Source organism: Callorhinchus milii, unplaced genomic scaffold (genome assembly GCF_018977255.1).
Source record: "Callorhinchus milii isolate IMCB2004 unplaced genomic scaffold, IMCB_Cmil_1.0 Scaffold2, whole genome shotgun sequence".
NCBI classification, from domain to species: Eukaryota; Metazoa; Chordata; class Chondrichthyes; order Chimaeriformes; family Callorhinchidae; genus Callorhinchus; species Callorhinchus milii.
In genome coordinates, this window is record NW_024704743.1 from 23,943,624 (window position 1) to 23,957,311 (window position 13,688).

General features: G+C 41.7%; 1 protein-coding gene across 4 annotated transcripts in view; it reads left to right on the forward strand.

Moving 5' to 3' along the window:
* Positions 1-13,688, forward strand: part of LOC103176257 (catenin delta-2) — a 447,491-nt gene that overhangs the window by 366,003 nt on the left and 67,800 nt on the right. For all 4 annotated transcript variants that reach the window (XM_042331893.1, XM_042331892.1, XM_042331894.1 and 1 more), the window contains one exon: positions 9,617-9,734. In XM_042331893.1, the coding sequence (XP_042187827.1) occupies positions 9,617-9,734 (118 nt within the window). The remainder of the gene's footprint in view (positions 1-9,616; positions 9,735-13,688) is intronic.

A 13,688-nucleotide genomic window follows, 5' to 3' on the forward strand; every position in this document is an offset into this window, starting at 1 on the left:
GTGAGAAACCTCCACACACCTCTGTTTACCTAGCAGTAAGTAAGGAACCCAGTTGTTAGTTGATTCACGGATCGCTTTTCCGGAGGTAATAATTCCTTCACAAAAAATAATGATAATAAATTGGTCACTCAATCCACGACTACTTGTGAGACATTACTATGTGCAATTCGCTGCCACGTTTCGCCCACAAAATATAGTCAACTCACTTTACATATTCTGTGAAGCGCTTTGAGACTTCTCAAAGACATGATAAGGCGCTATATCAAATGCAAGGATAATTATATATAAATGCGAGTTGTTGTTGTTGTGCCTTTCTCCGTTTTTGCTCGGGCGGCTAGCTATAAATGGTTTGCACTTCTTTACTCATGAACCGTACAATCACCTAACATGTGGAAATAAAAAAACTATATCACACAGACCTGACAAGATTTCTCAATGTGCTTCATCGTTTAACTTCACTATTTGAATCTGATCTTTGTTGCTCTGTGCAGTCAGTAGAGACTCACTTGCCTGATAGGATCAGAAGCGTCAGAAAGGATCCGTCGGTCAAAGCTGATTTATTCTTTATTATTAACAACAACAACAACAACAAGATTCCATTTATAAAGCGCCTTTCACGTCAGGAGGACGTCCCAAGGCGCTGCACAGTTGGGTCATGACCTGAGCAGGGGGGAAATGGTCAGGGTGAGGGGAGGGAAGGGAGGGAGCGAGGAGGGGGGAAATGGTCAGGGTGAGGGGAGGGAAGGGAGGGAGCGAGGAGGGGGAAGAGAGTCGAGAGGGGAGCTGAAGGCTCGGTCAAAGAGAAGATCTTTGAACCTCACTATTATTATTATGGTGTTTATTATTAAACACCATAAAGAAACAAAGAATGAAATCTGGATGAGAACCTTGGAGAAGAACAAATTAATTGTTTTTTTCCTGACATGTTTGTCCATTCCGAATCGTTTTGCTCACAAGCTCCTCTGCCCTTTGGCAAAGAACAAGATTGAGAACATTTAGAACATGGGCGTCTGAGTTCAGCTTCTTGAAGAAAATTAACTGTGCGGATGTCAACTGATTATGAAGCTCATAAAATTGTAATATTGTTGCAAGGTTTTTTTCAGCATTTTTAATCACTCCAGAGATCATTTCAATATTATACCAGTAGCTGCTGCAAAATGTATCATCGAACATGAAATAAGAAAGTAGAGTATCTGCTATGATTGCATATGTTTCTGTGGCAAGTTGGATGCTGGAATTCATTCCAATGTCAGAAATCAGGAACATTTGTGGCAATTAAAGTATTGCTGCGCTTGATTTATCCTGTTATCATTTTGATGAAGTATCGCACAGCAGTAGAGCTCAATGAGAATAAAATATGAAACCATCAATAATGGAGCCTAATAGAATTACCTTAATAAACCAAAGCATTGAGGCCAATCATTTTTTTCCTTGTCTGCTCGTCTTGGTGTGAAACTGTTTCAGTTTGGCACAATTAGATTTTTTTTTACTTGCCCTAAGTTCGTCATTTGCACAACTTAAATTTTAATACCACACATCTAATACCTCCTCGACCAGTTTGACTCCTTTATCCTTCTACAGAGCCCCAGCTCTATTGAGGCCCTCTAGTCTTTATTAGGTCATGATTTTATGATATATTTATATATATATATTTATATTTTATGATATATTTATATATTTATATATTGACAAGGTATACCACATAGCGAGTTCTGATCCATTTCATGCCTGGAGATCACCAATTTATCCTTCTAACCAGGAGGAATGGGGATACAAGTGGGGACAGGAATCGAAGTAGTGATCTAGGAGTGAAATTCCTGATTGATTTTATTTCAGGTTATTTTTATATTTCGGCTCCTTTATTTCAGGTGTGGAGGCCAATTATAGCACCCCTAATTTCACCCTGACTGAAATCAACTAACTCAACACAAACCTGGGATCTTCCCAATGTGTACAGCTTATCTACACATTGAATGATCAATGGAGGCTTAAATAAACATTGAGAAGGGACTGGTTATAGAGTTTCTTTGCCCTTATTTCTCTGTGTCTGGTAAAACTGAACAGAAGCTTGGTTAGAATTTATCCTTCACATTTCAAGCTTCTAATTTTGTTCTCAATTTAAACTTAATTCCCCAATATCTATTTTTTGGAGCCCACCATGAGAAGGCTTGAGGGGGCTAATGTATGGACTGGTGTCTGTGGCATATGAACCTTCTTCTGAGGGGGTAGGAGAGTGGCTTGGTTTCAAGGTGTAACATAGGCAGCACAAATATCCTGCACTCATCTTTGCCACTTCCCGTTCTGAGAGAATGGTTTCTCGTTCTAGCTTTTCAGAGTTGAAGATTTTTCCACACAATTTTGCATCACCTTAAATGTTAAGATAAAATGGATCCTATAGGCAACGATGTGGAAGTTTAGCCTTGAATGTCAAGAAGCCGACACATTCGCCCACAAATATACGGTCAATTCACTTTAAAGTGAATATTCTGTAAAGCGCTTTGAGATGTCTACAAGACGTGAAAAGCGCTATATCAAATGCAAAGATTATTATTATTATTTCAGTGTCATTTTGTGACTTACATCAGCCTGGCTCAGGCTCTGAGTCAAATGGTTGTAGCTTAAAGCCTTGAACTTAAAGCAGTTGAATTCAAATAGTCCAGTTTGGCATTCCAATACACAGTTGGGGCTACGTTGCTGAAGTTATAGAAGTGCCCTCCTTTAGATGAGATGTTAAACTGAGGTCCAGTCTGAATGCTTAGGTGAATGCTAATGATTCCATGGCACTACTCGAAAAGAAAAGGGACTTTATCCCAATCTCCTGGACAATGATCCCCGAAAAATTGGTTATTTTGTTTGTGGTCATGGCTGTTTGTTGAACAACATCTGTCTGACCAAAAAAATAGCTGTGTGCAATCAGGCTGCCATGTTTACCTACAAATACGCAGTGACTCCACTTCACAATACATCCTTTGAATTGCTTTAAGATGTCTCGATGATGTGATAAGGCACTATATCAAATGCAAGGATTATTATATATATATTAAATATGCACTCTATTACTTTTGCAACTAAAGAAGCTATGCACTGGATTCCACAGAGAATCTCTGTTAATGAAATTTATTTTTAATGAATTCAACCTCCCGCCCTCCCTTTTGCAAAATACAACCAATTACCAATTACGTCTCACAGGAATAAGTACATCTATTTATATTTAATTCAGCTCTAAATGTATTGGTGTTTTAGAAGCTTTTTGTCTATGAATATTGAGAAGAGCCTGTGTAACATACCCTTGAAGGAGAAATATGGAACAGAGTATTAATGTAGACACATGTATGCAGATGAACCCCAACTCTATCTCACTATCTGCCTGTCCGACATCAAGTCTTGGACGAGGGACAACTTTCTCCAACTCAACGTCAGCAAGACTGAGGCCCTCCTGATTGGCTCACGCCAGCACCTCTGCACCTTGGGCGCTGGCAGCATCAACATCCACGGCTGCACACTCAACCTCACTAAGCCAGTCAGGAACCTGGGTGTCTTGTTTGACCCTGAACTGTCCTTTCTCCCTCACATCCGCGCCATGACAGGCACTGCCTACCACCACCTCCGCAACATAGCCAGACTCCGCCACTGCCTCACCCCTCAGGCTGACAAAACGCATTCGTCACATCAAGGCTCGATTATGGAAACTCCCTCCTCATCGGCCTTCCCAGCTCTTCCCTTCACAAGCTGCAGATCATCCAAAACTCTGCAGCTCGTGTATTCTCGCGTACCAGGCTCCGTGACCCCATCACTCCCACCCTCACCCGACTCCACTGGCTCCCCATCCCCCAGAGGATCGAATTCAAGATCCTTGTCCTCATTTTCAACGACATCCATGGCCTTGCCCCCTCCTACCTTTCTGACCTGCTGACTCCCTATCAACCTGCCCGCTCCCTCCATTCAGCAGGCTCCGGTCTGCTCCATGTCTCCCGCCTGACCCGCCCTACTTTCAGCTCTCTGCCCCCACACTCTGGAACTCCATCCCACAGTCTCTTCACCTCGCTTCCTCCCTTGCCTCCTTCAAGGCCGATCTCAAGACCCTCCGCTTCGATCATGCCTTCATTCCCCCTCCCACCTCTCTGCCTTCCCTCACCCCTCCCCCACCCCTCCCCCATGCTCGGGTCCTGAACCCTGATTGTCCAGCACCTTGGGACATCCTCCCAATGTGAAAGGCGCTCTGTACGTGTAATTTTGTTGTTGTTGTTGTGGCTTACATAAAGCTGTGTATATAGAATTACATAGAATGATACGGTTTGGAGACAAGCCATTTGACCTAACCAGTCATCAAAGTTTTAATGCAGATATTGAGTTTTCATTTTTATCACCTTTTCTCCATTAGGATCTGATTATTATAATAATAATAATCCTTGCATTTGATCACATCGTTGAGATGTCTAAAAAGCTTCAAAGGCTACACTGTAAAGTAGATTCACCTTGTAATTTGTGGGCCATGTGTACCGCAATGTACACAAAGAGCCATGAAGGGATTGACCAATTTTTAATTTGGGAGGATTGTTGGCCATGACACTGGGAAAACTGCTTTTTCTTTTCGAATAATGGCATGAGATCTTTAGCATCCACCTGAACAAGCAGATTGTTTACCTCGATTTAACATAATATCGAAGGACAGTACTTCCGACAATGAAACACACCCCCAGCACTGCAGTGGAGTATCAGCTTAGACCATGTGATTCCAAGTCCCAGTGCGGAGCTTGTACCCACAATCAATGTCTCAACTGCAAGAGTGTTTACCACTGTGCCAAGCTGACATTCAAACATTTCCCCCCGGAAAGCGATTCAGCAATCAGCTAAGTAAACAAAGGCGTTTGGAGTAAGGAAATTTGCCCAAGGTTTCAGCCCACCCAGGAATTGAACCCGGGTCCTCTTCGTTGCAACAAAGAAATTTATATAGCGCCTTTCGCCTCGGGAGACTGTCCCTAGGCACTGGACAGTCAAGATTTGCACCCGAGCTGGAACTGGGAGTCAGGGTGGGGGTTGGGGCGTTACTTCCATTTCATCATTGCAACAGTGAACTTGCAGCATTATCGTACTCTTTATCCATTTTCCACTTTCTGTTCCCAGAATCAGTCTTGGCTCATTTGGTAGCACTCTTGTCCCTGGTTCAGAAAGTTGTGGGTTTGAGAAAAGGCATTGGAGGAAAAGCACCAACTCAGGACCTCAGGACTGAGCTACAGGAGTTAAATAAAGGTCACCTCCTCTGGCCTGTAATCCATGGCTTCAAAAAGACACAGCATTATGTATCTCTTGGCAGTCTGAAGACCAATATTTGGACATTAAGAATTTTGGTGGCACTGGCAGATGGGAGCAGGGCAATGAGCAAAGCAGCTTACACATTGGAGGCATTTGGTTTCCTCACAGCTCTGCTGGTTGACAAAGTGCAATGGATCATGGCAATAGGCCTTTTAATAATTGTTTACAAACGCTACATAGTTGTGGAATAATATTCATGTAATGAAAAGCTTTCCACTGAGAAACTCTGTCGCAACACTACAAAACCTATAAGAAGAAGGTTGCTAAAACCGTAACATCTGTTTGAGCAGACAGCCATGAACACTTACTGAGGAATTGATTGGTTTACTCGCTGGTTATAGTGGATGTCCTATTTGTGGAGTCCTGTAGCTCAGTGGTTAGAGCACTCGCTTTGCAAGCGAGAGACCTGAGTTCAATTCCACGCAGGGCGAAACCTTGGGCAAGTTTCCTTACTCCACACAGAGCCTAATAATAATCCCTCCAAAAAACTAAAAACAATAATAAAAAAAATTGGTCATTTTCAATCTACGACTGTTTGTGGGACATTGCTGTGCGCAATTGGCTGCCGCGTTCACCCACAAATGTACAGTCAATTCACTTTACAGTATATTCTGTGAAGCGCTTTGGGATGTCCTCCCGACTTGAAAAGCGCTATATCAAATGTAAGGATTATTATTATTATTATTATGTCACTTGAGAACAGTTTCACATATGGTTATACCTCGCTGTATGTTCCACTGGATCAGCTCTCTTCAGGCAAAATGTTGCTGCACATACTCAACAGTTAAATTGGATATTTTCATTCATTGTTTGTTACTTTTCTCGCTTGTCATTCCCACCTCAGGGTTGCAAAGTTCAAGCTCGCGCTGCTGAAAGGGTGAGAATTAGAAGCGTCGAGAGTGGAAGTGTGCAGAGAATTTGCCAGTTTGTTTCTCTGAATGAGACTTCTGCTGGAGAAATAAAACTCTCCTGATATCTGTAGCTGCCTGAGGTAGACAGTACTGACAGTAGAAATGAAGGAAACACTCCCATTGGCCTATGGTTCAAAAGAATTCAGATCCTTATGTCTTGTTTAGGCTGTAGAGCTGGTTTGAGTGGAGTTGCCTGGCAGAGCTATGGGATATGGCATTAAAAGCAGGAAAATATGCAGGCTTGAAATATAGCTTTTCAGCATTACCGATCTCAGACACAGTTTGGGAGGGGGAGGAGGGAGCGGGAGACCACCAACTTACTCCAGTCATAAACGAAAAGACAGATAGGGAGTCGTCTTGGACCATCCACAACTGTCAATGCGATCAGATTGAGGGATTGCTTTTCCAGGGGTAATAATTCCTTTAAAAAATAATAAATTGGTCACTGTTTGTGGGACACTACTGCGCACAATTGGTTGCCGCATTTTGTTTACAAAATATACAGTCAATTAATTTTACAGTATATTCTGTGAAGCGCTTTGAGACGTCTCAGAGATGTGATAAGGCGCTATATCAAACCAAGGATTATTATTTTTAACCTATGTTGCAAGGGTCTCTAGTAGTGATCAGGAGCAGGAACCTTGGCAACTTTTCTCCTTACTGTCCTTGTGTGCTAAAGCAAATTTGAGGTGTTAACTCAGAACCGAGACCTCTGGTTGGGATAGTTTATTGTCGAACCCATTCAACCATTGGGGGAGATTATACAATGTGAAGCACTTAGAGATGATGACTCAAAGACACGATAAAGCACTATATCAAATGCAAGGATTATTATTTTTATTATTATAACCAGGTATAGAATTGCCAGGTCATCTACCCACTCTGTTGGCTAGGACACAGTGGAGGGGGGAGACCTGACAGGAGAGCATGTCTCAGTGGAAGCAAAGTAAGCTTGGAGTGATGGGGCTCAGCTAAGTCATATGTTTGATATTTTGATCATCCAATCTAGTGTGTTTGCATGTGTGGGAGGGAGACTGACCCCCCCACCCCCCCTTATACACCATGACTGGCAGCTCTGATTGCAGGAACCAATTCCTCTGCGATCAGGGTTGAAAAGGTAAATTTGAAGTGCAAAGAGTGGATGCATTTGGAAGCTTTGCCAACTAAGACTTGAGAAGATAGCTCCCCCGACATCTGCAACTGCCTATGGTAGAAGCAGTAGAGAAGCGGAAGAAACAAACTGCCCCCAGGAAGTTTTCTTTAAAGTGCTTTAGAGGCTCTTTGTACAAAACCACAAGTAGCTCTGAGTGTAAGTTTTGCTTATAGCTTATTGGGGATTCAAGGCAGAAGCACATTAGAGGCAAATTGAATCATCCGTGGGATATAGTCAACACAACATCTTCTTGAATAGGAAATTCCGACATAACCAAATGCCTTGCTCAGCTATTGAGGGCTGGAAATGTTTCAACAGTCTGCAGCTTCCCTAAGCATTACAAGTCTTTGGGGATCAATTGGCGTAAGGGGATACTGTTCAGTTATTGACAAAGTGTTCAGTTTGAACAATAACATTGCTGCTTGTCTTGAGTTATGGATTAGGTTGGGTTTATACTAGTTTATTCAGCACTGCCTCAGTTTGCAAGGTATTGGGACATGAGAGAACTAAATAATTGAGTAACTATGGAGGGTTGCATCTATTCAAATAATATGAATAATCAATATCGCAATGGTGTAATCACATTTCACCCTACAATGTCACGTTCCAGTGACACATGACAGTGTATTAATTTTCAAGCGAAGGATTGACCTATATCCACTGGCCATGAATTGTTTCTGGATACACAATGGGGGTTCTTATCTTAAAAGAAATATCTTGTCTGCCAGGTAGTTTGGGACATATGTGCATGCGACCGTCAGGAAGGTGGAAGGCGAACTAGATGGACCTTGGTCTTTTTGTGTCTAGCATTTCTTATGTTCTTAGATGTCCTATTTGTCATGGTTCTCAGTGAGACACTTCCTGGAAAATTAGACAACAATTAAGGAAGGTGTTGTATTTTGGTAGACTGTAGTGATCTATATACTGCTCACCCCAAGCAACTCACCATGATTTGAATCAATAATGAAGCCAAGATTTAGCCACATGTGGAGTTTATGCTATTTTAGATGACATCTTGGAATACCTTAGTGTAGTGCCAGATTCCAGCTGGGCTTCATTCTGTGAGAGCTTCTTCCCGTTATTAAAAGCAGCAAGCAAACACTGCAAGGTTTCTGTTGCGCTTTGCTTCTGTTTACTTTGATAACATAAGCTATGTTGTCCAGCCTGTGATGTAACCTGTAAGACTCTGGATTCATGCCAATGGCATTAAGCTCTCTGTGTCATAAAATTCTTAAGTTCGTGAGTGACTATCCTCCTTGGGGCGGGGGGGTAAGCAGGGTCTCCTTGGAGCTGAACTGGCTGCTATGTGACTCGCTTGGCAATGGAATGCCAGAATCGACTTCTGTGGCAGTCTTGGTAGTCCAGTTCCTGAGTCAGGGAGGTCCACAGTATTCCAAGGCAATGCTGCTGACGCACAGCCAGTCTGGTTCATCGGCAGGACTTGGAAGAGCAGACCAAAACCAAAGCCCTAATGGGTAGGAAAGTCCTAGCTAGAGAAGCAGCGGGAAAGGTTGCTAGACTGTTTTCAATGGCAAGCAGAGTGTGTTTAGCTGGTTAGACTCCAGCAGTACCCCCAACGCACTCTCTTGGGTTTTCAAGCATTGCCTTGAATTAGGTAAGCAAGGTGTGTGCCTCAGGGAGTTTCCATGTGTAGGTGGGTGCATGGTACTCTGTTTAGTTTGGATACTCTTAAGCATGGGGATGGGATTCTGCAGATCAAAAACAAAATTATGAACATCTTAAATTCAATGGCAATTTGTAGCAAAGTAAACAGAAGCAAAGCCCAATAGAAGGCATGCTGTATTCACTTATATTTTTATATATAATATATACGTTTTCTGTTTATACCTATCAATTCAACAGTAAAATGAACTCGGCAATTGTCTGATATATAATGTGCCATTTGGCCAGGGCTGCCAATTGGATAAACAGCAGGTGGCAATGCGTGCAATGAGCTATTAGAAGACAACCATTACAGTTCAGCCTGCTATTGGAGAATTCATTGTTGAGGAGAATTCATTCATTGTTTATTTCAGCGACTGTTAATGTCCTTTGTTCATAGACTTTAAAATACAGGATAAATGCATTGGCAGATTATACTTGGAGTAGATAAAAACTTTATTTATTCTGCCTGTGTCAGTTGAGGCAGCAATTCAGTGTTTGCTGTTTATACGAGCTCATGCTAATGGAGATGTTTGCTGCAGAAAGCCATTGACCCAAATTCTCTGTCCTGTTGCAGGAACGTCAGCTCGGCTGGTGAAGAGGCGCGGAGACGGATGAGAGAATGTGATGGGCTCACTGATGCGTTGCTGTATGTGATTCAGTCTGCTCTAGGGAGCAGTGAGATTGATAGCAAGGTTTGACTTTTTTAAAATTTCCTTTCCCCACCCCATGTTCCCAGATGTGCCAAATTGATAAAACTCTGGGGAGAAAAAAAACTGAAAGGAAACAGGTAAGAGGTTAACTCTTTACTGTTATTATAAAATACATAGGGTGTCTGCTTCATTTGTTTTTATAATTTTTAACAAATAATATTATACTTTTTTTGTGATTTTTCAAGTACAAAAATTGCCGACTTCCAGGGCATCAGATCACAGCAGTTGTCACTTTCTGATCACGGGGCCTCCATGGAGACCTTACACCCTAGAAATGGTCCATTTTTATCACTGAAAAAGATTTTTTTAAAAATGTTTAAATTATGGTTCATTTTCTTTTTCACCTTCTTGCACTTCGAGAAAATTGAAAGCCAAATGCTGATTTTCACCAATTAAAATTACAGACAGGCAGACCTAAAACGTAAACAACATCTTTCTCAAAACCCTTTTTGCCTTTCTGCAAATGGTTGGAAAGAAACTGCCAAACCATGGGGTACAGATTGCAGTCATTTTTAACGCATTCCCTGTAAAACACACCTTTCTATAACCCGATTCAATGCTTCTCCTTGTGCTGCCTTGTTGCTTGTGTGAACTACTAATAAGGTACAAAAGGGAACAAATGAGCATAATTAAGACTAATTTCAGAGCGCCTCCATCCTCAAGAGGAAGCGTTTGGCAAACCTTGATTTTGTTTACAAATTTGCAATGTGACAGAGTGAATCGTAGCGAAAGACAACACGTGTTCTATTGGATATCACACAGTTCTTCACACAAATCTTTCTCTGGCTCTTTCTCTTTCTCTGTTCTCCATCCCCCCCCCCCGCACACACACACACACATAAACATACACTCAAACTACAACAACATGCAGCAACTATTTAGCACTCTGCACTCCAGGTAACATCCCAGAGCGCTTGACAATGGCAGAGCACAATGCTGAGTCGGGGGGAGGGGACCAGAGGCGCAGTTGAAGAGGAAAGGCTTAGGCACTGATTTGTGCAGTTACCATGTTTTTGTAAACTTTATCAAGTCAATGGGGTGAAATTTCATAACCTGTTAGAAATCGTTAATGTGTGGGAAAAATGAAACAATTACATACGTTAATTACATATGTTTCATGACTTACATAGACTGTACAACTCCAAAACAATCCAAAACATGGCGTGTTTATAAAGAAACACAAGATCTGCTGTGAAACCAGTCTTATTTTAGGCTCATTTGTTCCCCTTTGTATTTTATAAGTTTTCCAAGCAAGCAACAAAACTGTAAGTACATATTCAAGACTGAGGTTGATAGTTTTCTAAAGGATAGAGGGATTAAGGGATGTGAGGATAGGGCGGGTAAAAAGAATTAGGTTAGAAGATCAGCCATGATCTTATTAAATGGTGGGGCAGGCTCGAGGGATCAAATGGCCTATTCCTGCTCTTATGTCCTATGGTCATACGTCCACATGAACTTCTCCTCTTCATCCTACTTCCTATTCCCTGCCTTCGCTTCTCAAATCCACCCTCTGTGTGAAAGATCTTCCTCCTAAACTCTCTTTGAAATCTGCATGTTTCTGCCCCATTGTTTTAGACTTGCTAACAAGTGGAAACAATCTATTAATAATCTTTACGATCTTAAACGGATCCATCAAGTTCCCTCTCAATCAGCTCATCTCCAGAGAACATAAGTTCTAATTTTTCTTGATAGCTATATCCACACATACCTGTCATCCCTGTCAAAAGTCCGTTCTCTCCACTGCTGCCATACCTTTGCTGTAGTATGGCAACCAGAACTGCATGTAGAATGTATGTTTTTTGGTCAGCTGGGTGTCTTACGCATGCAAAAACCCATCACCATGCTTGAGTATCCAAACCAAACTGAGAGTTCCATGTATCTAACCTACACATGGAAATTCTGGAGATTCTTAGTAGAATGGATTGCACACAAACTCCCTGGAGGGATGCATTCTGCTTACCTAATTCCAGAAAGTATTAGGCACATGTTGGCAAGAGCCAAGGCTTAGGGGTCCCAGAATATGAGTTGTGGTACTGCTGGAGTCTAACCAGCTAAAACCGTATAGCCTGCTATTGAAAACACTGTCTGACAAGCATTCCTGTTGTTTGTCCAGCTACGACCACTCTACCCACTATTGTCCGAATTTCTGAACTGTTGCCTCAGAGTCTGCGAAATGGATTCTTTACAACTGATTGACAAGCTAACTGGAGATCAGCTTAGCAACTCCCCCAGTTGTAACCAGTTAAGGATCTTAATATTCACTCAATTTGCCCCTAATAATTTCTAGGTGGTTTCAGCAGCAATGCCGCAACAGAGGATGCAAATCAAATCAGATTCTACTCCATCAAAGCTCTTGGGGGGATCCATCGGACAAGATGTTTTAATTAAGACACGTCTCAGTTTTCTGCTATCAGGAGCGGGTCATTTCAATCAGGTTTCTCATTGGACTACAGCAAGATGAGAAATCGCTTAATTTTCAAAAATATAAACAAAGCATATGTTTAATTTACACTTATATTCATGTAGGATAATGATTCAAAGTGCTTCACAAAAACAGTGTGGATCACCACACTAGGTGCAAGGAGCACATCATTCTATCCTCGCCTAGCTCCACTGGCTCCTTATCTCCGAATGAATCAACTGTAAGATCCTCCTCCTTCCCTTCAAATGTCTACAGAGATTTGCTTGTCCTGCCTCTGTGATAATAATAATCCTTAAACTATAATTGGTACAGCGTATTCCACGTCAGGAAGACAGATCAAAAAGGGATTCATAGGATTCACTTTAAAGTGTATTTGCAGCCGATTTGTGTACACAGTCCCTGTGACTCCCTTCTCCTAGCAGCTTCATCTGCTTTGCCAGCTCTGGCCTGCTATATACCCCTCTCCCGCTCTGCCCCACCATCAGCAGGTGAGCTTTCAGCCGATTTGCCCCCGCCCTCTATAACTCTCTTCCCAAATCCCCCCCACTTTCAAAAACCTCTTAAAGACCTATACCTTTACTTTGCCTTCACCCAACTCCCTCTCCCATATATCTCTCCCAGCTCATGCTTCTATTCAGTAAAGCTCTTTGAGATGTGCTCCGTATGGGAAAGCGCTCCATAAATGCAAATTGTTGTTGGTGTTTCCAGTTAATTCCTAAAGATTATTAAAAAAAACTAATACTCTAATACCCTACAGGACTCCACGATATTCATAAAGTGGCATTAGCACTGAAACACAATGAAAACAGGACTTACATCGGCCCTTTTTTGCTACTGTAATTGCGGAAATACAGGAAACACAAGTATTCTAAATATAGTAATAATAATACTTACATTTGATACAGGGCCTTTCAAGTCAGGAGGACGTTCACACGAGTATTTGATTATAAACTGAAAATTGCGATATTTCTTAACAGATTTAAATCTGTTCAGCAACAGTTATGGTTTTCGCCCCATGACCTCAATGTATGCAAGAGAACAGAAGACTCACACCGCTCTTTGATGCCTCGTCCTTTTTTAAAAGGAAAATAAATCAGCAGCGGAACTGTTGGTTCTATTGATTTTTCTTTGCTGTTAGTATCACAAATATAAAAAGGCTAATACAATTTTGAATTTGTTTGGTGCTCACACAGGTATGTCTGTGTGATTGAAAGAGCATTCTTCCTTTATCACTGTGAACCAAGACTTTCATGGAGCCTAGCCTAAGCTGCAAATTTGATCGTTGCAGAGATAGTCAGCTTCTGTTTATCCGTGTACCAAGTACAATGAGATCATATGCAAGGATTATTATTATTTTTATTATCATCATATTTTGTGATGAACACACTCTTCCTTTGTTACCCGAGGCTCAATCTGACGAGCAGCAGGAATTCAGAGTTCAGAGAGCATTTCAGTGAAAATTTGATTCTCCAATTTCTACATTTGCAGAATTGTTCTGTTTGTTTACGTTTGTG